Source organism: Globicephala melas, chromosome 20 (assembly GCF_963455315.2).
Source record: "Globicephala melas chromosome 20, mGloMel1.2, whole genome shotgun sequence".
Lineage (NCBI taxonomy): Eukaryota > Metazoa > Chordata > Mammalia > Artiodactyla > Delphinidae > Globicephala > Globicephala melas.
Window position 1 is genome coordinate 39,574,829 of NC_083333.1, and position 24,200 is coordinate 39,599,028.

Here is a 24,200-nt window from a genome sequence, read left to right on the forward strand (position 1 = left end):
ACCCGTATCTGCAACTGCCTCCTCTAGTTACTCTCACACTCCAGCTAGTATTTCCCCTGCCCTCTCTCACCCCAGGGCCCGTTACCTCACAACTAGAGAACAGCCCTGTAGCCCAAAGCTCACCGAATGCTATTCTAATGGTCCAATCCGAACCTTGCTCAAACTGGCCTACCTTGATGCCTCTGCCCATTCTCCCCACCCTCCCCTCCCCTCCCCTCCCCTCCCCTCCCCTCCCCTCCCCTCCCCAGGACGATAAAGGCCATATACTCTCCGCTCCTGCCTCCCAACCGAGCAGGCCAGGCCGAGTCCCTATGTGGCTCGCTGCAGGGTGTGGCGTGCCCTCTTCTCTTGGGAACTGTAAGTAATAAAACTCCTTTCGGTGACACTGACCTCTCCTTGTCAGTCAGCTGTATACAGTACAACCAACACACGCACCTAAGTGAAAAGCCCATCACTTTTTTTTTTTTTAATATAAATTTATTTTTGGCTGCGTTGGATCGTCGTTGCTGCTCGGGGCCTTGCTCTCGTTGCGGCGAGCGGGGGTTACTGTTCGTTGCGGTGCGCGGGCTTCTCATTGCGGGGGCTTCTCTTGTTGCGGGCTCTAGGCGTGCGGGCTGCAGTAGCTGCAGCACGCAGGCTCAGTAGTTGTGGCACACGGGCTTAGTTGCTCCGCGGCCTGTGGGATCTTCCTGGACCAGGGCTCGAACCCGTGTCCCCTGCACTGGCAGGCGGATTGTTAACCACTGGGCCACCAGAGAAGCCCGGAAAGCCCATCATTTAAACCTCCATTCCGGGTGGATCCTCGTGGCTCTCAGCGGGAGCTGCCCTCGCGCTCGGTCCTTTTCTGCCTGTGGATTTTTTTTTTTTGTTTTCCCCGCGGTACGCGGGCCTCTCACTGTGGTGGCCCAGGAGCTCCGGATGCGCAGGCTCAGCGGCCATGGCTCACGGGCCCAGCCGCTCCACGGCATGTGGGATCTTCCCGGACCGGGGCACGAACCCGTGTCCCCCGCATCGGCAGGCGGACTCTCAACCACTGCGCCACCAGGGAAGCCGTGCCTGTGGATATCGACATCAGGAAACACTAGGACAGAAGTAATGCTGGAGGCACCAAAAGAAGTCGGGGGAAGTAGAGACAGAAGAACAGAAGACTCAAGCTACTGTTTTCTTTCTGCTTTGAGGGTGACGTGGAAACGGTCTGGGAGCCTCAAGACGAAGCTTGGATACCCTCTCCGCTCCTTTCCTAGTTTCCACAGACGGAGGAATGTGGGAGAGAGGCCCCCTGAGAAGACTGTGGGGCAGAAACTATGTCCTCCAGAGGACGCCACGTTTGAGCAAAAGCACAAAGCTGCACTTCGAGAGAAGGCAGAAAAGAGAAGAAATTCTTAGCGCAAGAACACGGTTTAAAATTGGGGGAAAATGAGAGAAAAATGGAGAAAGGGACGTTCAGTTACCTAACAGAAGGAGAGAGACGGCAAGGTGAATGCGAAAACAGCCAAAGCACACAGGGCAGTCACCTTGTGGTCGTGGGTCCTTCCGCCAACCAGTACGAAGGCCCTCCCAACGCTGAAGAATGGGAAACTGTGAGAGAGCTCTCTCAGTCACAGCGGTTCTTTCCTCTACCCAACTGAACTTGCTCCTTTTCTGCACATACAACCTATCTATACAAACAAATCTACAAGAAAAACAGACGCAAAAGATTTTGAAAACACTATCGAAAGGAGAAAAAGCTCTGGTCCAGTCCAACAGAAAAAGCTTCGCTAAAGGAGCGCACAGCGACACACGACACACGGCTCTTACTTTTTAAACCTCAATTATCTCCCCGGGAGGGGTGCACCAGTCCTGGAAATACTGCAATACCAGGTCGATGCGTGGAGCGGGCGGAGCAAGCTCCCACCCCGACTCCGGGATCCAAAAATCCGTTTAATATGATGTTCTCGGGTAGAGAACGTATCAGATATTAAACTGATAAGAACAGATACTACACTTGATCTTAGCCAAAAGGCCGAGAAGCGATACCCAACAGCCTGCCATCCCTGTCACCGTCCTCCTCGCATCCATATTGGACTCAGTGTGACCCCTGTCACTGCTCACTCGAGGTCTCACTTCCTTTGCTTCGGTGACAGTACTGTGGGTGGCACCACACCACACTCTCGTGCAGAGTTTTTATTCTCTACATTGTAGAAGAGGAATTCTGGATCTGTTGTAGCTTCGTCCTTCTCGGGCTGGAGCGCCATTTTACATTTGCATGCCCCGCCCCCGCCCGCCCAAGGGGGCGTGGCTCCGGCGGGCTGACCTTATCCTCCGGGCTGCTGCGGGGGAGCTCCTCTTTGGCATCAATGCGAGCGGAGACAAAAGACCGAACCGTAGGGGATTCGGGGTGGGCGGCTAGAGGGGCCTGTGGGAGGAGCCGTTGGCTGAGAGTTTTCCTGAAGACGAGGTCGCAAGACACTTTCGCTGGAAACGTCCAGACTGCAATGTGTTAAATAGGCCTCCGCTTCGTAGGGTCGGATGGGGCGCTCATTCTGAGTCCGGGGAGCGGAAGGTCTAGAGTGGGGGCTTCCCAGGGCCGGTGGGGTAATCTCCCTGCCAGGCGGAAGGCGGATGGCCCACAGTGGGGAAGGGAGGAGGTGTGTGGACGCAGAGGGCCGGGCTGAGCAGCTGGAGGGATTCTCTCCAACTCAAGCGCCTGCGTCGGTCGGTGCTTCTACGAATGAACCCAGATCCCGGGCTTCCTACAGAAAGCTTCCTCTGCCTGAGACCTCCTTTCCCTCCACCTCCTCCTCACCTGTCTAATTCTTACGCAGAGCCTCTGGGCTCCGCTTCGGCTTCAGCTGCCCCAGCAAGCCTTCCTCATGGGCTCTTCCGCACCGCACCGCACCGCACCCCACCCCACCCCACCCCAGGATGATTGCGGCCCTCCTTTGTGTTTCATCCCACCCCAGACTTCGAGTCCACCATTCACCACTCGTTGGGGGCGGTCCTGTATCTCCGCCACTGAAATCTGAGATCCTTGAGGGCGGCGACCCTCATCAGCAAGCCCTTAACCTCTGTGTCCCAGCACTAGGCCAGGGCCCGGCCTGTAGGAGGTGCACAGTAAACGTTTGCTGAGTGAACAGAAGGTGTGCAAAACAGACTGAATCGGAGAAGCGCTTAGGAGGGTCCTGGCCCGATCCAGGGGTGAAGAGGGGAAGATCTGGCCTGGGGTGGCAGGACACCAGAGAGGAGAGTGACTGCCAGGGACGCTCTGGGCATCAAGGCCCGTAAATAAATTAAGGCCTCTGGCAAAGTGGGGATGAAGTTTCGCAGCGGCAACGCTTCTCTGTGGCAAAGGCCGCAGGCTGCCCAGGCAGCGTAAACCTTTTCCATCCCCCTTCCTAACAGAGCTTCACTTTAGTTGGGGAGTTTCTATTTCTTTCACTGGATCTCAGAAGAGCTCTTAGAAGGTATCACTGATGCAGGACTGAAACCCAATGGGGCCGTTTCACCCTGCCGCAGGGAAAACCTGATGGCGGGTGCTGCCTGAGCCCTTCCCAGTGCCCGCCCCTCTGCCGAGCGCTCCGTGTGTATTAACTCATTTGATTCTCCCCGTAACTCCGCGGGGTGGGTATCAGTATTATTATCCGGGGCCAGGACTAGGTGAGGCCAGTGAGAAACTAGTCTTCGGGGCGGGCGGGCGAAACATTTAAGGGAGTGCCGCCCCGAAACGCTCTTCAGCAATCAAGATAAGGAATATTTTGATACAGTGCATCTTACCTGGATCCTAAGATAATCGAGAGATTTATTTTGATTACTGGGTTTTTGGTGCTCCCTGAAATTTTTTGGCCAAGGCAAGCGCCTCACTCGTTTCCCTCCACTCTCATCCCCATTCTGTTGACCTGCGCTGTCACAGCCACTAGCCACTCGCAGCTAGGGAGCGCTAGGAAGGTGGTTCCTCCTAATACATATGTGCTGTTAAGTGTGAAATACACACGGGATCGCAAAGGCTTGGTATTAAAAACTGTCAAATAGCTCCGCATTAATTACGTGTTGAAGTGGTGTTTCAGATATCTGTTTTTGTTTTTTGTTCTATTTTTGTGGCCGCGCCGCAGCTCCCCGTAACCCCGACCAGGAATCAAACCCGGTCCCGCCACCCCCACCCCCACCCCCACCCCCATTCTTATCCTCCCGCCCGGGCCCGCTGGCTGCCCTGACCGGGACAGTCTGGTCAGCTTCCAGGTCAGGAGGCCAACATGAGCGTTGCATCAAGGAGTTCCAGTCCAGAGGCCGCGAAACCTTTCGTGGGGCTCAGATCTACTCACCGACGGTTTGTTAGTGCCTCCGTGTGTGAGCCAGGCACTGCTTACGGCACGTTCCTGGTCACCATCTCATTTTACCTTTACAGGACCCTGAGGAAGTGTCATCACCCCCAAACCTCAGAGGGGAGAGAGGCAGCCTGACTCACCCCCGGGGCTTCCAAAGGTCTTCCAAGGGCAGAGGTCTTCCCCCGAGGCCCGGCAGCCAACTGTCAGGCACAGCCCTTCGCTCACCCATTCTTCTCTCTGGCAATGACTTGCTGAGTGCCTCTGACAGGCCAGAGCTGTTAGGGGTTCGGAGTTACCATAACAGATCGCTGTTGTAGATGTACAGGAGAACATTGAAAGTACTCATCGTCAGGGAAAACATACAGCGTTTAGGGTCACTTCCTAGTAATCTGTTCTAGGCCCTTGCTGCTCCAAGCGCGAGTCTGTGAACAGCAACATCCGCATCGCCCTGGAGCCGGTGAGAAATGCAGGACGCAGGCACCAAGTCACACCTCCGGTCTTAGTTTGAGAGGGCTGCCAGGGCTGCCAAAATACAACGCCACAGGCCGGTGGCTTCAAGAACGTAAATGGATTTTGTCACAGTTCCGGAGACTGGAAGTCCCCGATCGGGGCGCCAGCGTGGCAGGGTTCTGGGGATAGTCTTGGCTTGGCTTGCACGTGGTGGACTCCCCTCCCTCTCCTCACGTGTTAGAGAGAGGGAAAGGATAAGCTCTCCCGTGCCTCCTCTCATTGGGGAGCTAATCCCAACAAGAGGACCCCATCCCCCATCACCTCTTCCAAACCTCACCGGCCCCAGAGGCCTCCCCTCCGGATAGAGCTTACAGATACGAACTTTGGGGGCACAACTCAGTCCGTGACCCCTACTGAACCAGAACCTGCATTCCTGTAAGGTCCACAGGCGACCCCCGTGCACCTTAGATTGAGAAGATTGAGAAGCACTGATTTCTTAAGTCACACACACTGGAAAACAATGTGAGTTTTGGTGGTCAAAGTTGATGTGTTACTTTGTACGTTTCCCGAGGAAGATTAAACTAGCTTCCCGGGCCAAACTAACCGCTACGAGCCACAGAGGACTCACTGTATGCCAGTCCCTTGGCTGAGTACTTCACACACTCCATCTTACTTAATTCTCCTGGTAACACTATGAGGTAGGTATTTAAACCCGGACGGAGACCACTCTTTATTCTTTCTCGCGCGTGGTGAACTTTCGTTCAAACCGCACAAGACTCACACCAGAAGTAGGTCCCGCAACTTCCGCGCGGTGGGCTCTTTTTTCAAACCCAAACACGAACTCTCGTCTCCTCACGCTGCCCCGTAGAAAGTTGGGGACAAGGTTCGGCAGAAAGTACCCTTCTCTTCCCTCCCCCTAGTCACGCCTCGCAAACACCCATAACCTAACCACTTAGGTCCGCAGGATGAACAGCAGACACAAAAAGAACTTCCACAGAAGAGCAGTGTTACACCTTGCAAACGTAAAAAAAAAAAAAAAAAATCTGCAACTGGGCGATAAAAAAAGCATAAACCACAGCTCTTACTTTTTAAACCTCAATTATTTCCCCGAGAAGGGTGCACCAGTCCTGGAAATACTGCAATACCAGGTCGATGCGTGGAGCGGGCGGAGCAAGCTCCCACCCCGACTCCGGGATCCAAAAATCCGTTTAATATGATGTTCTCGGGTAGAGAACGTATCAGATATTAAACTGATAAGAACAGATACTACACTTGATCTTAGCCAAAAGGCCGAGAAGCGATACCCAGCGACCTGCCATCGCTGTCTCCGTCCTCCTCGCATCCATATTCGACTCAGTGTGACCCCTGTCACTGCTCACTCGAGGTCTCACTTTCTTTGCTTCGGTGACAGTACTGTGGGTGGCACCACACCACACTCTCGGGAAGATTTTTTATTCTCTACACCGTAGAAGAGGAATTCGGTACCTGCGGTAGCTTCGCCGTCCTCGGGCTGGAGCGCCATTTTAAATTTGCATGCCCCGCCCTCTCCGCGCGGGTAGGTGTAGCCGCGCGGGTTGATCCGCCCAGTCCTCGGCACCGCCTCTGCGCGCATGAGCGGAGGCTGGGCCGGGGCGGACCTCTTCGTTGGCACCAGCTCTCGCGTAGACAGAATTCGGGGGAATTGGGGGTGGGAGAATAGAGGAGGGCGTCTGCGCAATTGATTCGCAGCAGACTGGTCCGAGTACGAAAAACGTCATCTGGTCTTCACTGTGAAGACGACAGGGTCCCACGGGCTGGCTCTGTCTAGGCCGAAGACCCAGTCGAAGGCTGGGAGTCCAGGAGTGCCTGTCCGGTGTCGCCTGGCAGGGGCTGCGGTGAGAACTGGGGACCCGAGATCGCTCCCTGCGAGCACTGCTGCCCTGGTTGTCAGGACCCCCGCCCTGCCGCGGCTGCAGGCCACTAGGGCAAACTCCTTCACCTCCAGAGCCTTAACTCCCCAGCTGAGAAGTGGAAACCTTAGTGCCTACCGTGTGGGGTTGAGGGGGTATAAAGGGAGCTAGTGAGGCGACCTTGGTTTGGTAGTCTAGAATGTGGGCCCTAGTGTCCAACGAGGTTCCAGTGAAGGCGTCATGGCTGTGACACTGAAACAACTGAGCAGCTGTGTTGCCTGTAACAACACAAGAGGAAACATTTATTGCTTGGGCCGGGCTTTGCGCTAAGTGCTTTCCTTATATCAGACTTTCAAAGTTTACCTACAGACGGAGCGGTTGACACAGAGAGGGTGAGCAACTTTGCCCAAGACTACACAGCTACTTAGCGGAAGAGGTCGGATCCATCTATGAAGAGCACGGGACCTAGAAAAGGGCACGAAAAGAAAGAGAAGTGGTTCTTGTGTGTCCCGCCCACTATGAGAGTAAGTGTTGCTGAGCCTGACACACAGGTCTGTCTGAAGAGAGACAGGAACAAGCTGTCTGGTGCAGCGGTTAAGAGCAGAGACTCGGAACACCTAGTCTCTAATCCCGCTCCACCTGTTAATAATCACGTGACCTGGTGCGTGACTTGGCCTCCCCGCTTAACCGTCTGTCTTCGATGTAGCCCCGTTATCTGTAAATTGGAGATAAGGAAATGAGAAATTATTAGACACGATCTTAAGAATTACGAGACACGCCTGGAATATGGTATTCCTGTAAGTACCAAATGTAAGGGAAAATATCGCAACTCACTTCTCTGTAGCTTACCCTCTTCATCTAGAAAAATGAGAATATTAACATATAGTCCTGTGCTTAATCTTCCCTCATTCTCCTGGTTTTATTTGACTCCATAGCACATGTCACCTGACATCTTACACATTTATTTGTTTATTGCCTTCTAGCCTAATAGCATGTAAGTAAGCTCCAGAGCAGGGAACTTTATCTCCTCAGTGTTTAGAATACGGCCTGACACATACTAGACACGTGAACACATGAATCTGGTTGAACACATGAATGTGTAAATATTAAATAATGCGATTTGTCCGTACAGAAAGAGATTAGCAGGCCTCCTGGCTCGCGGTAATTATTACGACCCTCACTGTGTTCCACTACATTTCTGCTTGCTTCCATGTTTATCAGGTCATCTTGTGCTCACCAGTTTAGCTTCCTAGGTATTTTGATCTTTAGAATGAGGTCCCTTGGATTGCAGACATGCATGTTCTGTCATTGCAAAGCCGTATCTCCCTTTGTCAATTAACGACTTAGCATTCTAATTCACGCACCAGCTTCTTGTGAGTTCGGTTAACGTGAGTCAGTGCCCCTCAGCCAGCTCACATCCATGTGTACAGACGAAAGTGCCTATAAAAGTTCAGGCAACACCAGGACGTGGCTGGCTGGTGAGCCTTCCTTTGTCCAAGCGTCCTACAATCTCACTATGGACCCAGTTATCATTGCTGCCAGGGAGTTGGAAATGATAAGCCAGAGACAGAGACTGGAAGAGCACAGATAGCCTTCTCAACCAGTGCGTTTCCCACAGCCTTGCCCAACCACCATGTTATCAAACTTTTGCATACTATCCAATGTTATCTCTTACTATGAGCAAGGTTGCACAGCTTTTCATGCGCTTGAGATCCATTATTATTTTCTGTGAACTGCGCGTTCCTATCCCCTACCCACCGTCTTTTGAACTGTTGATCTTTTTGCGTTTCCATCTCTGACCTACTTCACATTTGTCCTAGTATTTGAGTTCAGGTATAGATCTGATTTTATTTTGTCTGGATGGCTACCCAGTTGTCCCAATATCATATATGAAATAGTCCATCTTCTCATCAGTTTCAGATGCCAACTTTATCATATTAAAAAGTGAGTGTATACACACACACACACACACACACACACATATATGACTTCTCTTTTTTTTTTTTTAGAAAATCTTCTGATATCCTGTTTTTAAGAGTCTTGATTCAACTGATTCTCTGATATCACACCTAACCCTGTGCCTGTCACCGTGTGGGTCCTGGGATCACACAGGTGAACGTGACCTCGTCCCTGTGGTCAGCAAGGGGCATCTGCCGTGTTCTTCCATTCCTCTCCTCTGGCTGCCACTCAACCACATCCACTGCTCTTTGCTGCCGAGGAAGCCTTGCACGCTCAGATAAGGTCTGCCCGTGCCGAGGCTGCCAACTCCAAGCGCTTCTAAGTGTTCCATCCCTGGGCATCAGAAGCCTGCTGGGTGCCCTGCCAGCTGGGGAGGACAGCCTCTTCAAGTCCAGGCCTCACTGTATCTGTTTTTCCTGGCCCTGCAGCAGCGCTGCCTTCCCCTCAAGTTTTACCCTGACCCCTTGGACAGCTCCCTCAGGTTTCTTTTCATCACTTGTCAGCTTGCCCTAGTTGAAGAGACAGGGAGGGAGGTACCATTTTGTTTTCTCTGACCTCCTCTCCCTTCTCTCTGACCCCGCCCTCTCGCCCTCAATTCTCCTTTCTCCCGCCTTCTCCCTTTTCCCAGTCACAGAACAAAAGCTTTCACTTTTATGACTAGCAACAGAACTGGATCGGTCTGTCTGACTTCGCAGTCGGAAAGGGAGATGGTTTTTCCCAGCCACGTGATCAGGGGGTGCGCGTGGACCAGCAGACCTTCTGCTCCTCACCCCCCTGCCCCCGCCCCGAATGTGCTCGGGGTCCTGGCGCTACAACGTAAGAGTCTGTGTGCTGGAGAGCAAGTTTCCTGCCCGGCTAGACTGGATCCGTCAAACTAGTTAGACTCAACCAAGAACTGGGCTTTTCGCAACTTGGCTGCCATCACGGAGGCCAGCAAATCTCCACATTTTCTTTTTGGCCTTTCAACAGCCCCCAACAGAAGGCGTCACACTCCACAGTGATGCCTGATATTGTCCATTCCAAGATGCCCATCGTTTTCACAGCTTTACGTCTCAGGAGCCAGCATGCGTCTTACATTCGACGCCAGGAGAAAGCACTCTCGCCGTTTAACATCGCAGCACGTCTTTCTTTGTTTCTTTCGTCCTGTCTTTCTTCAGGGCTAGGTAAAAGAACGGTACCTCTCACAAAAGATGGCATCTTAAATTCGTGAACTCCTATAACAATAAAAGCCTCTGTTTCTTGAACCCGATGTGTGACGTGGATTATTTCCTCCCAGCATCACAACACCTCCAGGATGGAGGTATCATGACCCCTACCCTGCAGGGGAGGAGGCTGATCAGAGCTGGGGGAGCCGCTAGATCGCATTCGCACGCCTGTTAAATAACGCAGCCGGTATTTCATAAGATTTACCTGGCCCACGCTTCTAACTGTACCCTGTTCTCTCCGCAGCAAAGGATTCTGGGTCTCTATAATAACCAGCTCTATTAAAAATGCAATGTGCGAGTGGCTACAATCAGTTAACAGCACGGGAAGTTCCCCGAGGGCTGATATGAGTTAAAATCCAAATCGACAGGGGGCGGAGTGGGCTACGGAGTAGAATCGAGAGCTGGAAGGAGTTCTGAGGTCAGAGGTGGGGTTGGGAGAGGCAGCTTGCACAGGGGGAAGGCACGAGAGGGGCTCGGAAAGGGAGATGAGAATCGGGAGGGCGCAGCCTTGGCAGATTTGCCCTGAAAATCCCTCCTCTCGCGGGAGGACTGGCTCAGAGGGTTGGAAACAGTTCCCCAGATTCAGCCCAGCCCACCTCCCCTACCCTGAGCGTCTCCACATCTGAGCCCTGGTCCTCCTAAGGTAGGAGGACAGGAAGAGGGAAATCGAGGGAGGAAGAGATACCAACAGGAACCCGCTTCCTCTCTTGCCCATTTAATGACGGAGACAGTCAAGTGCCTTTCTCTTTCTCTTTCTCTTAAAATAGGTACTTTCCACCTAAATATTCGCAGAATTCGTTTATAGGAAGATAAATGTGCTGTGAAAATAAATGTCCAGTGACAAGCCTCCATTTCATTTTTTGTATCTGGAAACCCTTGTGTATCTGTCGTTGCAAATGACATCCCTGGGTGCTAGGACGAGGAGAAGGGAGTATAGCACCTCTTTGAAAAAGGGAGAAAGTTTTCCGGCAAGGCTCAGGTCCCACTGGCCCCTCAGCAGAGCTGGGGCGCCCCCAGCAGCTGGCCATAGCCAGATGCCCACTGTGACGGCGGGCACTTCCCAAGCATCCTATAGTGTCTTCCAACAACCTTCAGAGGAAAGGCTCAGAGACGCTGAGTGACCTGCCCAAGTTCCCCCAGGTAGTCGGTGACACAGGCGGGATTGAACCCGAGTCTGTTTGACTCCAGAGCGCTAGATGACTCCACTAGACTGGCCGCCTGAACTGACAGACAGACTCTCTGTTTGAGGTTCAAACTCTCTGTTTGAACCCGTTTTCAGGTTCAAGGGCTGCACCCTGCACCCTCCCTCCACCATCAACAGTGCTTGAGGCTGAGGCCGGGTCGAAGCCCCTTCTTCACCTATACCCTCCTCTTGCTTCCAGTTGGACTCAGCCTCTGCCGTTTCTAGAAAAATTTATATCTTTGGGGAAAGACCAACAGTCCACCCAGTCCCTGCCCCCAGAAGCCTTCCCCCGGGCTTCACGAAATGACACCCTCCCCTGGCCACTCCGCCTCCTGAAGACCCAAGGAGTTCAAAATGACTCTCCCCAGAATGTGCCACTTCGGCCTGGGGCTATTTGCGTTGAAGGCCGTGGAGGCCCCAAGGACACAGGAAGAGCTTTCTACCTCCCCCTCAACTGCCTAAAGAATTTAGATAGGGGGCCTGGCTCAGAGAGAGTTATTATCAGAGACAACTTTTATCTGAGAGACCCACCTGCACAGCAGGGCAAACATCCCATTACAAGAAGGGCAAACGTCTGGTCTGCCCTTCTTTTTGTCCCGGTGACTCACCCTTCTCTGCTTTGAAGCCCAGGCCCTTATCGCATTCCTTAGCTCAGGAGGGCATATAAGCCTCAGCTGCCCTTGGGTCTCGTATCCTTATGGGATCCCTGAACATACGTAATTATACCTGTTTTTCTCCTATGAGTCTGTCCGATGTCAATCTGGTCATTAGACCAGCCCACAGAACCTAGAAGGCTAGAGGACGAATTTTTCCTCCCCAACGGGACGCAAATCGGGTAGGATAATAAATAATACCAACCTGTAGCTGAGCGATTTTATATTTCATTTCACATACCTCTCAGCCATTGACCCACGTGGTCCTGTGTGAACTTCGTGAGGAAGGTAACAAGTGCTACCCTTCTGGTTTTCCGGGCAAGGAAACTGAGGCCCAGAGAGGTGAGCTGAGTCCCGGGTCAGAGGAAGAGAGGGAGGGTAGGCTTGAGCCCGGCGCATCCAATCCCCGGAACCAGGGTACTTTCTAATAAGCCGCTTTGCCTTCACAGAGCTCAGACCTCAGTGAGAGCTGGCCGGGTCTCGTATCTTCTTTTCCTTTTTTTGGTCTTCTGTGGCCGCTCCACGCGGCATGCGGGCTCTTAGTTCCCCAACCAGGGATGGAACCTGTGCCCCCTGCAGTGGAAGCGTGGAGTCCTAACCACTGGACCACCGGGGAAGTCCCTGTTTGTTCTTGAGTCAGCACAGCGGGGGAGACGGAGGACTGAGGGAGGAGGGAAGGGAGGGGTCAGCGGAGGGCCAGATGAGGAGGCTGGAATCCTGGGAAGGGTGGGAGAAAGAAAGCGGAGAGGAAAGCCAGACCACTCGGGGGATCGTCCCCCGGGGCCCACTGAAACTCAAGGCTTAGGTGGAAAGGTGTCTTCTACCTGCCCAGGGCCCTGGAGAGAAAGGTACTTTACAGATGCTCTCTAGGAGGCGTGGGAAGAACACCCCCCTCCTTCCCAGGGCAGGCGGGGGTGGTGGGTGGGGGGTGGCGGGGGTGGGTCGCGGGGAGGGGCTGCCCAGTTGCCCCCGGTAGCGGCCGGCCGTATTGTGAGGTGGTTCTGGTCACAGGCCAGGGGGTTGAGGTGGGAGGAGACGGAAGTGGTGGGGGCAGTGGCAGCCTCCTGGGCTCTGCCTGCCCCCAGCCCCTGCCTGGGGCCTTCTGTCACCGCCACCATCATGGGCAGTGCGTACCACTGGGAGGCCAGTCGCCGGCAGATGGCTTTGGGCCGGAGGAGGTGGCTGATGGCCCAGCAGCAGCAGCAGCAAGAGCAGGTGCATGAGAGGGGCCCCGTTCACCAGGGTCCTTCCGGGGACACGGAGGGGATGGGGAGGGGAGAGGACGGACCCCAAGGAAGCTGTCCATTACCTGGTGAATGTTGTTTTGCTTGGGCTGGAGGAAAGCAAGGTCCTTGGATGTCTTGGATGGACCGTGTGTGTTTGTGAGTGTGTGTGTGTGTGTGTGTGTATTGGGGTGACTCAGCTTTGCTGTTGTACTAGGCCGAGGCCTCAACGTGGGATTGAAGCGTCAGGCTCGGGAGGTTTTAAAGCTGCTCTGTCCAGTAGGGCGGCCACCAGCCTGTGTGCTATAGCCCTTGAGACGTGGCTAGTGAGACCGAGGACCTGCATTTTAAACGTTACATACATCTAATTTATTTAAATATACTCTTTAAGACAAATTTTCGTTTTACCTACCGAAACACTTTTAAGTATGTTTGGAACAACGTGGATATGTGAACCTACTTTTTCGACTGTAAATTATCTGAACTCTAAATATTTTAAATCAAAATGCAGTGTCTAAATTCAGATGTGCTGCTGAGTATAAAATGCCCTCTGGGTTTTGAAGACTTAATACAAAAACAAAGACTATAAACTACCTCATTAATATTTTCGTATTGGTTTTACGTTTTGGCTGTATTGGGTTGAATAAAATGTATCATTATACCCAGTTTCACCTATTTCTTCTTACTCTGTTACGTGGCTAACAGAGCATTTTAAATGATACACGGCCCTCGTTATACTTCCACTGGGCAGTGCTGTTTCAGAGCATGTGCAAGAGATTATTCTTTACCCTCCGGCACTGCAAACGATTTTCAGTGCGCGGAGGTAGGTGGCCCGAGGCGGCTGTTTCCTGGGCAGGGGGCTGTGCGGGGGGGGGGGGGGGCGCACTGTTGCTATAGAAACAGTCCTTGGGCGTGGGTGGGTGAGGGGAGAGAGCTCAGGCCCCAGCCTCAGCCTCCAACTCCAGGGAACAGAGACCCTCCAGCCGCCTCCGCCTCTGGATTCCCTTGCCTTGCTCCCCTCAGTGTCTCCGGCAGGGGGGCGTGGCTGGGTGGGGAGGGAGGAGGATGCCACTTGCGGGTGGCTTCTTGACAGGAACTGAAGAAACTCCAAGAAGAGAAACGGCAATCTGAAAAAAGAACCCAGCCACCTCGGGAGTCGCCGCGGGAGTCGCAGCCACCGCCGGCGCCATCACGGTCGCCACCCGCGCAGCCGCAGCCGCAGCCTCCGCAGGTACCCGAGCGGCCGCCGCCGCCGCCGCCGCCGCCGCCTCAGCCAAAGCCACAAAATGCCCAGGACCCTCTTACTGAGCGCACCTCCCGGTACATTCTCCAGGATTCCCAAAGGCCAGGCGCCCACAAGGACAGATTCCAAGGACGGGTGATGAACCCTCAAGGTGCAGGTGAGTGACATGCCCGGGAGCGGGAGATGGTGAGGAGAGAGCCCCGGGCTATAGTCCAGAAGCCACATCTGTCACCCCACCCTTTGACCCTCCCCGGCACCTTTCACCTTTACTTGGGGGTGGGGGCGGTCACACTCTGAGTGGATTTGCACCAAGCGAGAGCTGCAGAGAAACCCGCTGACTTCCGCAGAGCGTGGCTCAGAAGTGGTCAGTCCCTTCTCCATGGTGAGGGTGACAGACGGGGTCGGGGTCGGCTCGGGGCGGCCAGAGGGTGGGGCAGGAGGTGTAGGCTTAGCAACGGATATCCTGAGCCCTGGGGGGTCTGGAACAGGGAAGCCCCGGTCGGCTTCCTAGTGGAGAATGCTCAGCGGGGGCTGGGACTTTGCCTTGCCCCAGCTAGGGGCCTTAGCCTGCCCCCCAGAAACGTGGTAAAGAGTCCGGCTGTGGCATGTGCCATTCTCAGGAACTGCCAGTTGAGTGACGTGTGCTTCGTTTCATCATCAGGTTTCGGGAAATCTAGCCCAGATACACACATCAAGTACCCACGATTCACGGTGAGACGGACTCAGAGTGTGAGAGGCAGCTACGGTTTGGCTGCGTGTCTGCCCGCGCTCGCGTGTTAGTGCAGGTGGAGTCTAGAAAGGCTTCCTCGGCGGGAATCGGGAGAGGGGACTGAAGTTATTCCGTCACTTCTGGATGGCCCGTTCTTCCACTCCACGCCCCCATAAAGATGTCTCTGTAGGCCCTGTTGCTCAGCACTCAGTATAAGTGAAGGAGCTGACGATCTAGTTGGAAAGATAGGACGGGTGCCAGAGAAGCAAAATCAAGGGGGCCGTTTGAAACGCGGATGGGGTAGAGCCAGCTGGAGCGGGAGGACGGTAAGACGTGAAGTCAGGGCTTGTGGTCTCCGTCAGGATCACCACTCTCCGGTAGCACGACTCAGATCTCTGAGCCTCAGCTGCCCCACCCGTAAAATGAGAATGATAATACCCCACCTCCTCCACAGAGGTGTCACGAGGACTGAATTAAAAGGGAAAGCATCCAAAGCACTTAGCTTACGGCCTGGCTCCTTGTAGACTGTCAAACCCAGGAAGACGCTTTTTTGAGAGTCTTGAGAATTACATGAAACAGGATACGCTTTGGAAAGAAGCTTTTTTTTTTTTTTTTGTCTCTGACTCAGGAGCAAAGGATGGGAGAACCTGATCCCGGCCCTTTAAGACGAGGACTGGGCTGCTACATCATCTCACTTTGATTACTCGGGGCTTCAGAGGCCTTAAGACAATGTTCTCAAACCAGCAGGCCCGGGAGCTGCTAACTAACCTGTTCTGCCTCCTGTCTCTCCCTCTTCTCAGTCAACGAACTACATCCAGCAGTGGTGATTCAGAGACAGACCCCCGAGACCCCACTGGCCGGCCATCAGCAAACATCAGATGAGCAGCCCCGTCTTCCTACCTCCCAAAAGCATCTCCACTTCAAAAGCCGAGCCCTCCTGATCCACTCTGGCAGGGAGGCTGGCCGGGAATCACGTGTGATTTCTTCCCGCAAAGAATCAAGAGACTGGCTGGGCTCCGTGAGACAGAGATGAGGGGAAGGGGCCAGGAAGACCCACGAAGAGGATGGAGAGGGTGCGAGAAGACAGTGGAGGGCAATTCCATGCTTCTCCAGGCAAAGCCAATGGGAGAACTTGGCCTTGGGCCCCCCAGCTCTACAGCTCCACTACTGGCTCTTACTTAGCAGTGATATCACAGCCTGTTGGGGGCTCAGGTCTACGACTCTCGCTGGAGCCACCAGCCCTTCCTCCTGGCCGATGCTTATTGAGATGCACCTGGGGAAGCGGGGGTTGCATCACACCAGAGCAGACCTGGGACCTGGGGCAGCATCAGGAAGAAGTGGCACGCAGGGGCCCCCCCCAAGTCCAGTGTCGTGCCTGGTCCACGGTGGGCACTCTGCTGTTGAACGGAGGGTGGTTGGAAGGGATGGAGAGAAAGAACTCGGAGGAAAGGAGGACTGTAGCCTCAGGCACAGGACACCTGACCTTGGGAAGAGGGGGACTCGCCCCCCGCCCCCACCAAATCCACAGGCCTCTTCCTCCCTGGGTCTCAGCCTTTCCACGTAGCAGAGACAACCCAGAGGCTCTGGAGGCCCCAGGCAGCTGCCTCACCTCTTCCTGAAACTGACACCTGGGGTCCCCCAGCCCTGCTCCCTCTGCCACTCTTGACTGGTGAGGGGGATGCCTGGGTCCTTTCACTGTAGCGTCTCACCTTTGGGTGAGACTGAAGGAGCCTCTCTGCAGTGTTTCCTGAGAGGAGCAGTTGGGGGAAGCGAAGGAGCGGGGGCGCACAGAACAGGAGCATTAAAGTTGGGAGGGGCTCAGAGACACACAACGAGGGAAGGGGAGCGAGCGAGCTCCTGGGAGCGGTCTCCCAGAAGGCAGAGAGGCCGGGCGTGTTCCCGAGGGCCTCAAGGACTGGGGAAGAGACCTTGATGCCCACTTGGATATTAAGAAACAGGCTGTGAGATGGGGAGCGTCCACCGGCTCCCTTCCCACTCACAGGAGCCTTTTATTTTCCTTCCTTAAACACGGTTAAGCACAGCTGATTGACTCCAATATAAATCCATTACATTTGGCGAACTCCACCCAGCGTGAGCTCCAGCCTGGCCCCCGTGGACTTCCGTGCTCTTACCAGCACCACCTCGACGCCAGTTACCCAGGCGTGAAAGCGTGCGGACAGCACGAACTCCTTCCTTCCCCTCATCCCCCCGGCCGGCTCCTCACCAGGTTCTGGCCCCACGTGCCCTTCTCCGCCCTTCCTACTGCAAACTCAGCTTTCCCTGCTACTCAAGCTCACCTCTCTGCCTGTCTGAGTGACGGAAACCGGTAACCGCCTTTAGTGAGCAAACACAATTCCTGCTCGCCTAAAGAACCTGGGGTTTGCCTGGGGCTTCTCATCTGAGTGACAGCAAAGAGGGGACGGCCTGGACCAGTCCCGACTGATAGGCAGCTCCATACTGTCAGCGCCCAAAGGAGAGCAGAGGCCTCTGGGAGCAGAGGGCGCCCTGGGACTAGGCCAGGGGTGCAGCGGGACCCAGCAGTCCGGCCTCACCTCTGCAGGTTTTCAGCGGGAGGGCGGCTGCGCCCACCGTTTGACCTGCCTGTGTCCCCTCACGTGGGCTCAGGCTTGTGGCCTCCTTCAATAAAAACCTTTTAAAATGACTCTGGCTTTGTCTCTGTTTTTCCTGTGCAGGCCCAGGGGGGTGCCCGGTGCCTCCCTTCCCTTTCCTTCCCTCCCCTCCCCTCCCCTCCCCTCCCACTTTGGTTCCTGCTCTGAAGAGAACGATAAAACTGTTTTCGGGAGAGAAGCTTTAGCTGCAGAACAGCTCTGACTTCCTGGGGACCCAGACAGTCTAACCAGGAAGGCTGCGGAGCCAAAGGGCCTTGGCCAATCTTGCTGTCAGATGGGTGGGGTGGGGAGACAAGGTACCAGGCGTTCTCGAAGCAGGCCATCACCATCACTCTGTCACACGACCAAAGCAGGGCGGCATAGGAGAGCATCTACGGTTCCCTAAGAGGCCCTGGGGACAACACTGGCTGTCCCCCAAGTCACCTTCTCATTACCAGGTGGAGAACTTGGAAAGGATCCATGTATTAAAAGCCAGACAAAATGAAAGCTTTCTCCACATTCAGGCAGGACAAAGGTCTTCCCTGGACGAGCTGGGCAACCAAGGTGCTCAGCACAGACAGTGTGGGAGCCACTCCGTGCCGCTGAGGCAGCTCTGAGGAAACGTCAGGTCAGACTTTCCTCAAGACAGACCAACGGGAATATCTGGTGCTGGCTTCTAGAAGAACCAAGCTCCCGTTCCTGTGGACATCAGAGAGGGCGTGAGGGTGCGTGTGCGTGTGCGTGTGCACGTGTGCGTATGAAGTTAACGTCCACAGAAAGCTTCCTCTGCTGGGGGTGAACAGGGGGAGGGTATGATAAAGCAGGGCTTTTCCTTCGGCAGAGTCACTCTCGTCCTATTGGGTGCCATGGAGTGGTGGGAGATACAGACCAGGCCGGCAGGTGCCCGCAGCTCGACGACAGCAGACAGGTCACGGCGGGCGAGGGACCAGCAAGTGGGGCTTGGATGCGTTTCCCCGGCAGTCCACATATTCGTAGCTCTGGAAGACCAGCTGCTCTGAATGGCTCAGGTAGGAACAGGTCAGGGTGCCCCTGGAGAGGAAACAGGGCTTTTTGTTTTCCCAAAAAACCCACACCAGTTTTATTTTGAAGATTACAGAACTTGAGCCTCGGCCCTACCCAACTTCCACGTCCACCGATCTAAGGATATGCAGTTGGGGTAGGAGTGAGAGAAGGAAGTAGGGAGGCGAGGGGAGAGACCTGGTGGCGGCAGAGGAAAGGAGTAAGATGGCGGCTGGAGAGCTCCCGCCACCCTAGGTCTGCGCTTCACTGTCTTTACTCCTCCACACCACAAGGGTCTGGGAAGAAGAGGAAAGCCCTGGCCCTGCTCTGCTCTCTGGGGAGGGCTGGCTTCCTCAGACCAGACCCGGCCCTTCCTTCTGCTCCCCACTCTGCCGAGGCACCTGGGACAGCTGCCCCCCACCCCCCCACCGGGTTCTGGGCAGATCTGTGCCTGTCACGTCAGTGGCTCCTAAGGTGGGCCTTAGGGGAGGGGCTGGATCTGCTACTGCCAAGAGCCGACACAGACTCACGGGATTCGCTGCGATGACTCTCCCCCCACGGGGGGCAGAAGTGGGAGAGGGTACCAGGGCTCCAAGCCCTACTTACTGGATGTGCAGAAGCACATGGTGGACTTTGATTTTCAGCCAGGTACAGATCTTGCTGAGAGAGACAGAGAGAGAGAGACAGAGAACCTGGGCCCACGTTTCACACACTGAGCAGCCTGTCGGACAGCTCGGACGAGACCTGCCGTCCCAGCCCCCCCCTTGCCTCCTTTCCATCAGGGGCCCCACATGCCACCCCCACCCCTTCCCCCTCCCTCTGCCCAAGGTGAGCACGTCGCCCCTGCTGCAATATCGCTCCTCCAAACCCCACTGGTTTGGCCCAGGCACGGGCTGGCCTCTCCCTTAGTAGAAGACGGTGAGTCAGGCTGAAGAGCCTAAGGTCATATAGCGTTAAGTGTGAACCAGATTCTAGGCTGGTTTTCATTCCAGTCCAGGTCCAAACAGGCAGAGGCTGGGGACCCTGAATGCTTGTACACTGCAGTCTTGGCCACAGAGGGCAGGCCACATGCTGACTGCAGGGTCTGCTAAGCAATCAGAACATCTGGTGGGAATTCGACCTGGGTTTCCAATCAGGAAAGAGGCTAAGGGAGAAGGGATTGATCAAGGGCTACTCACTATGTGTTTTCATCCCATATCCTGTTGGCTACCGTATACAACATCTGTCAACCAAATGGGTATAGGGTTAGCCCCAACTCCAGCCACCCGCGTCCACACACCTGTGGGCAGGTCTGGCCAGCAAGAGGGAGTCACCTGCTCACTGGCCAAAGGGCCGACGTGGAGGAGAAGGCTGTCGGAGACCTGCCCCACCACGAGGGACAGGTGCAGAACCTCAATGGTCAGCTGGGTCACAGCGATGGGGTAGTAGTTGTTATTGGAGATGCTCAAGATATTCTGGCGAGCAAGACAGGGAAAGGAAGGGGTTAGGGTAGCACCATCCTGGCAAGAAGTCGAACAGTTTCAAAACCCCGCAGCCTGATTGAGCCCACCCCCAACGCGGGCCTCAGCTGCCGAGGCCCAGTGCCAGGAGCCCCTCGGAGGGGCTCTTAGCGGCAAGGGGTCGCCTTTAACTGAGACATTAAGCTGGCTCAAAATCCAGTCTCACCCTGCAAGGCTCTCTCTGTTCAGTCCTGCCCACCCGGGGAGTCTCAGGCACACCACCCCGACTGCACCCAGTGATCTACGGCTCTGGCGTCAATTCTAACCCCTCACTGTTCCAATCCTGCACGGTCTGTTAGGGGGCTCATGGTTGCTCCTGCTTATCCCCAGGCTCCTGACATCCTCTGCCTGCCATAAGATCCCCGGCTACCGATGCCCGGGGTGAGCACACCGGACAAGGGCTACAGAGGAGTGTTGCCAGGAAGGTGGGGTCGGAGCCCAGGGGCACAGGGCATAACCCACCCACCGTTATACTGAGGTGGATGTCGGCCTCGCCAACAGTCACCGTGGAGGAGTTGAGGCCTACAGGCTGCACGGCGATAGTCCGGGGAAACAGGAAAAAGACGATGAGGGAGGAGGTCACCAGGCAGATGAACACTGCCAGGAACACGGAGAGCTTCCTGTGGGAGAACAGGACCCGGGGTAGAGGAGTGGAGAAGTCTGGACACCAAGGCTGCCTGGGCCGGGGGCATTCAGACACTCTTCTCTCTACGTAAGGCTCTCCTCCGAGCCCCCACCCCAACACACACACACAACTGTACACTTAGCTCCCCAGATGCGGAGGACCAACCTAGGCTCAGAGGTGGCCCAGGGTGGGTAGGAGCACCGGACTGAGAGGCTGGCAGCCCGGCTTCCATTCCCAGTTCTGTGTTAGCCACTGGCCCAGCAACTCTGAACAACCCGCCTAACCGCCCTAAGCCTCCGTTTCCTTGTCTATAAAATGGGGGTAATGGTACCTACCTCATACCATCTGTTATGGGCTAATGCATGAAAAGGCACCCATCCCTGGCCCTGGCACATAGCCAAGGCTCAACCAACGCTAGCTATTCTCACTGGAAGAAGTAAGCCCATGTGAATTTTGACAGTTCTGAATTTTAATATTCATATTCAGAACAAGACATCATCTGTCCATCTAGTTCAAAATTGAGATATGCATTAGAGAGAGAGCACCTTGTTAGCATTTCCTAAGGGGCACTGCCAGATTCGGCTTCTGGTGCACTGGCGGGGGCAGGTTGGGTGGTGGGCTCCCCCACGGAAGCTGAGGACCCTGGGAGGAGGTTGCAGGGATCTATGTCAAAGGACCCAGATGACAAACAGGGTCATGGGCCCCCCAGTGAAACTCAGGGCTGCCTCCTCTGAGGTTCTCAAGTGTCCCAGAACAGAGAGCAGCTGGTTTCCCATCTCTACGGGGAAAAGAACAAGCAGGTCTGAGCTGCCGTAGCAAAGGAAGCTCTTAGGAAAAATCACTTCCCCAAACCAACAGCAACCACAGCCACTCCCTCCCTCCTGGAAGGATTTGCAGAGTCAAGAGGTCCTCTCGGTCTTCAAAAGGGAGCCACGCTTCTTGGAGGCAGTGGTGCAGGACACCAAGAGGCCTCAGGTGGCATCTGCTGTGCCCCGAGCTTCTTAAACTAGGAAAATCCTTGGAAACAGGGAGCTAATACGTCTGAGGCCAGTGAGGCTCAGGCTCTCTGGGGGAGAACCCATGGAGAAAAGCTGGGGGGTGGGGTGGGAAGGGGGATTGGGGGAGACAAAGAGGAAGAGCCCCCAGGGGCAACGCCTACAGAGCTGGGATAGGAAGAGGGGCTTACGTGTGCCTGGGCTTCAGCCTCTGGTCCCCATAGGGGATGAGGGCCACCAGCTGCTTCTCTAGTTCTGTAGAAAGAGGGTGAGAGGGAGGGCCGGGAAGTGTCCATGACAAGTGTTTCCTGTGCCAGCCTGCCAGCAGCACCCCTCCGTCCCACAGAGCAGTGTCAGAAGCACGCCACCTCTGCCTCAGAGCAGGACTGACTGGGGACACCGGGCTGCTGGCAGCTCGGCTTTGCCAGCTCTAGAACGGAGGCGAGAGTTTCATTAACAGGTGTGGAGCATTCCTGCACGTCACCACAAATCCGAGAAGCCCAATTTCTTTGGAGACGTCACTGTAACTTCCTGCATCCGAAGGCAGTGCTGCTAAGAGGGCAGAGAGGCTGGGAATCCCCTGGGTTCGGGCGGTACCACCAGGGCAGGAGGGGGTCTCTGCAGCGAGCCCAGGGAGGGTCAGCATCTCCCTGGCTAGCCCTGAAACTCAGGGACTAGGAGCTGGGAGACCCAACCCCATCCAAGGAGACTCAGAGGGGCCTGGCACTGGCCAGCTGGCTGCTAAGAGCTTTTCCTGGAGCCCGGGCTACTTCCAGAGCCTGGGGCCACTCACCTCGAGGGATCTCCCCACTGCCCTGGCAGGTGGGACAAGTCGCAAAGCTGCCGCCAGCAGCCCTTTCACAAGGCGCACAGGAACAAGAAGGCTTGCTGCTGGTGGTGCTGGAGTAGCTGGCAGCCTTGCTGCCACAGGCTGGGCCGGAGGGCAGCATCGACTTGTTCTCATCCTCCCGAGAGCCCAGCTGGGAGAGCGTCTCACCCATCGTTCAGGGGTATTTTTCACTGATGAGAGAAGAACAAAGTCCAGTCAGCACCGATGCCGGGTGTCCCTCTGGTTTTAGGCTCTTGAGATTGGCAAGGAGCCCCACCACGCTTTCAGCAAGCTCGAGCCTAAGCCAGTGAGGGGGTGGGAATTCGAGCAGCTACACACGACTCCTGGATCGGGAATCTCAATGCATTGCAACTCTTTGTTGTTTTTGTTTTTATTGTAGGGAGAGCTCAATCGGCCTACAAGAGGGAAAAGCAAAGCAGAAGTTATTTCACTTTAAGGGACTTTCGTAAGTGAAAGGCAGAGCGCTTAATTTTGTTCTGGAAAAGCTGCTGAGCTGTCATTCACTGCAAGGGAAGGAAGTTAGATAGGTCATGGGGGCAGCAGCCAGGGGAGCCCCTTCATCCTCTGCGACAAGACGACTCTGAACGTGTCTCTAGAGCACCCGGGCAGAAATGCCCGAGGTGTCCAGCCTGGGTGTGGAAGGAAAGTTTCCATTCCTGAGCCTGGACAGGTGCTGGCGTAATAGGAAGGCAGGGATTCTTTGGGACAAGAAAAGAAAAAGGCGGCTAGGCTGGCCACAGGTGGGGCTGAGAACCCTAAAATGATTGTAGAAGGGAGCATAAACCTCTTCCGCTTGCTTTCTGAGTCGGGGTGGGAAAGAATGTCTGGGCGAGGGTGGTAGCAATTTCAGGGTCAGTCCTTCACTAGGACGAGTCACAGCGAACTCCAGATCCTTCCCAAAAGACTGGTGGCAAATGAGTGGGCAAGGTGAGCCCCACTCAGACCTTCTGGGCTTAAAATAAAGGAGGCCTCACCTGGCTTAGGTCTGAGGTTTAAAATAAAGGGAGCCTCACCTGGTTTAGGCCTGAGATCCTGGGCTCCTCTCAGCTGCAAGAGGGCTAGAGATTGCTGGAGTACGTCTTTGGGGAGGAGGGCCTGTAAGGCAGGGTGGCTCCAGGGGGCCACCAGTCCCGTTCCCGGAGAGTCCTGGGGACCGACTGCACCGCGTTGGAGGAGGTGGGGAGCGGCGACCCTGGCCTCCCCAGAGCCTTCACGCCCTACTCTGGGGCTCGGCCATGGGCTGCGGGGTCGGAGCGGACTGAGAGGCTAGGAATTCAATGAACGAGGATTTTCAGTCCCACCACACACCCCGGGAGGCCGTTAGCAGAGCTTGGAACCTGCGTGTTGGGCTAGGAGGAGGCACAGAAGGGGCCTGGGCCCTTGCATGCCAAAAGGAAAGAAGGCAAGGAGGGTCCCTTCTTTCTAAGGAACCGATTCTAAGGAATCGCCTTACCCCCGGGCGACCGCAGCGACAGAAACGCCTGCAAAGCAGAATCGAAAGCGCGGGAGCCGGGGTTTTCGCCCCAAGCTTCGGCTCAAAGCCTTGGGAAGCTCCGCCCCGGCTCCTCCGGACCCGCCCCTCCCTCCCAGGGCCTGCCTCTCTCGACCCAGCGGCCAGAAAACTTCTCGGTTCTTCAAAGGCCACGCGAGGTTCCCGACGAAAGGACCGGCCAGTCCAAGTAGGGGTTTCAAAGTTTATTTCACCATTCTTGAAGCGGTTAGGTACAAGTACAATGGGACAGACGACTGGACCCCAGGGCCCTCCTGGACCCCTACAATACAACTCA

At 55.2% G+C, this 24,200-nt stretch overlaps 2 protein-coding genes and 2 non-coding genes across 7 annotated transcripts; 1 reads left to right on the plus strand and 3 right to left on the minus strand.

Moving 5' to 3' along the window:
- Positions 1 to 1,823: 1,823 nt before the first annotated feature.
- LOC132594366 (U2 spliceosomal RNA) lies at positions 1,824 to 2,014 on the minus strand. The gene has a single exon (XR_009560519.1). It is a non-coding gene; the product is annotated as a U2 spliceosomal RNA (small nuclear RNA).
- Positions 2,015 to 5,862: 3,848 nt separating this feature from the next.
- LOC132594364 (U2 spliceosomal RNA) lies at positions 5,863 to 6,053 on the minus strand. The gene has a single exon (XR_009560517.1). It is a non-coding gene; the product is annotated as a U2 spliceosomal RNA (small nuclear RNA).
- A 6,706-nt stretch (positions 6,054 to 12,759) lies between these two features.
- On the plus strand, positions 12,760 to 17,472 carry LOC132594094 (coiled-coil domain-containing protein 200-like). The gene is made up of 3 exons (XM_060289994.1): positions 12,760 to 12,855; positions 13,957 to 14,263; positions 15,616 to 17,472. Exons 1-3 carry the CDS (start codon positions 12,760 to 12,762, stop codon positions 15,846 to 15,848), a joined length of 636 nt encoding a protein of 211 aa, XP_060145977.1. The 3' UTR covers positions 15,849 to 17,472.
- Positions 17,473 to 17,891: 419 nt separating this feature from the next.
- LOC132593285 (transmembrane protein 106A-like) lies at positions 17,892 to 23,975 on the minus strand. 4 transcript variants are annotated; one of them, XM_070044578.1, is made up of 8 exons: positions 23,867 to 23,975; positions 22,357 to 22,583; positions 21,755 to 21,818; positions 20,410 to 20,563; positions 19,758 to 19,898; positions 19,623 to 19,666; positions 19,051 to 19,104; positions 17,892 to 18,474 (listed from the first exon to the last, which is right to left on the minus strand). In XM_070044578.1, the coding sequence occupies exons 2-8, from the start codon at positions 22,562 to 22,564 to the stop codon at positions 18,354 to 18,356; spliced, it is 786 nt and encodes a 261-aa protein (XP_069900679.1). In that variant the 5' UTR covers positions 22,565 to 22,583; positions 23,867 to 23,975; the 3' UTR covers positions 17,892 to 18,353. The 4 variants fall into 4 exon arrangements, with proteins under 4 accessions (XP_069900679.1, XP_060145962.1, XP_060145963.1 ...); XM_060289979.1 differs by lacking the exon at positions 19,623 to 19,666 and adding an exon at positions 22,670 to 22,808 and having other exon boundaries at positions 19,051 to 19,100; positions 19,724 to 19,898; positions 23,867 to 23,964; XM_060289980.1 differs by lacking the exon at positions 19,623 to 19,666 and having other exon boundaries at positions 19,051 to 19,100; positions 19,724 to 19,898.
- Between the last annotated feature and the right edge of the window lie 225 nt (positions 23,976 to 24,200).

Bases quoted from the DNA above. Each gene is read 5' to 3' on its own strand.
- LOC132594094 (XM_060289994.1), top strand. From the start codon at position 12,760: ATGGGCAGTGCGTACCACTGGGAGGCCAGTCGCCGGCAGATGGCTTTG. The intron at 12,856-13,956 runs GTGCATGAGAGG...GCTTCTTGACAG, and splicing joins AGCAGCAGCAGCAAGAGCAG to GAACTGAAGAAACTCCAAGA. The intron at 14,264-15,615 runs GTGAGTGACATG...CCCTCTTCTCAG, and splicing joins GATGAACCCTCAAGGTGCAG to TCAACGAACTACATCCAGCA.
- LOC132593285 (XM_060289980.1), bottom strand. From the start codon at position 22,564: ATGGGTGAGACGCTCTCCCAGCTGGGCTCTCGGGAGGATGAGAACAAG. The intron at 21,819-22,356 runs GTGAGTGGCCCC...CTCTTTCTACAG, and splicing joins CAGTGGGGAGATCCCTCGAG to AACTAGAGAAGCAGCTGGTG. The intron at 20,564-21,754 runs GTAAGCCCCTCT...GTTCTCCCACAG, and splicing joins AGGCTGAAGCCCAGGCACAC to GAAGCTCTCCGTGTTCCTGG.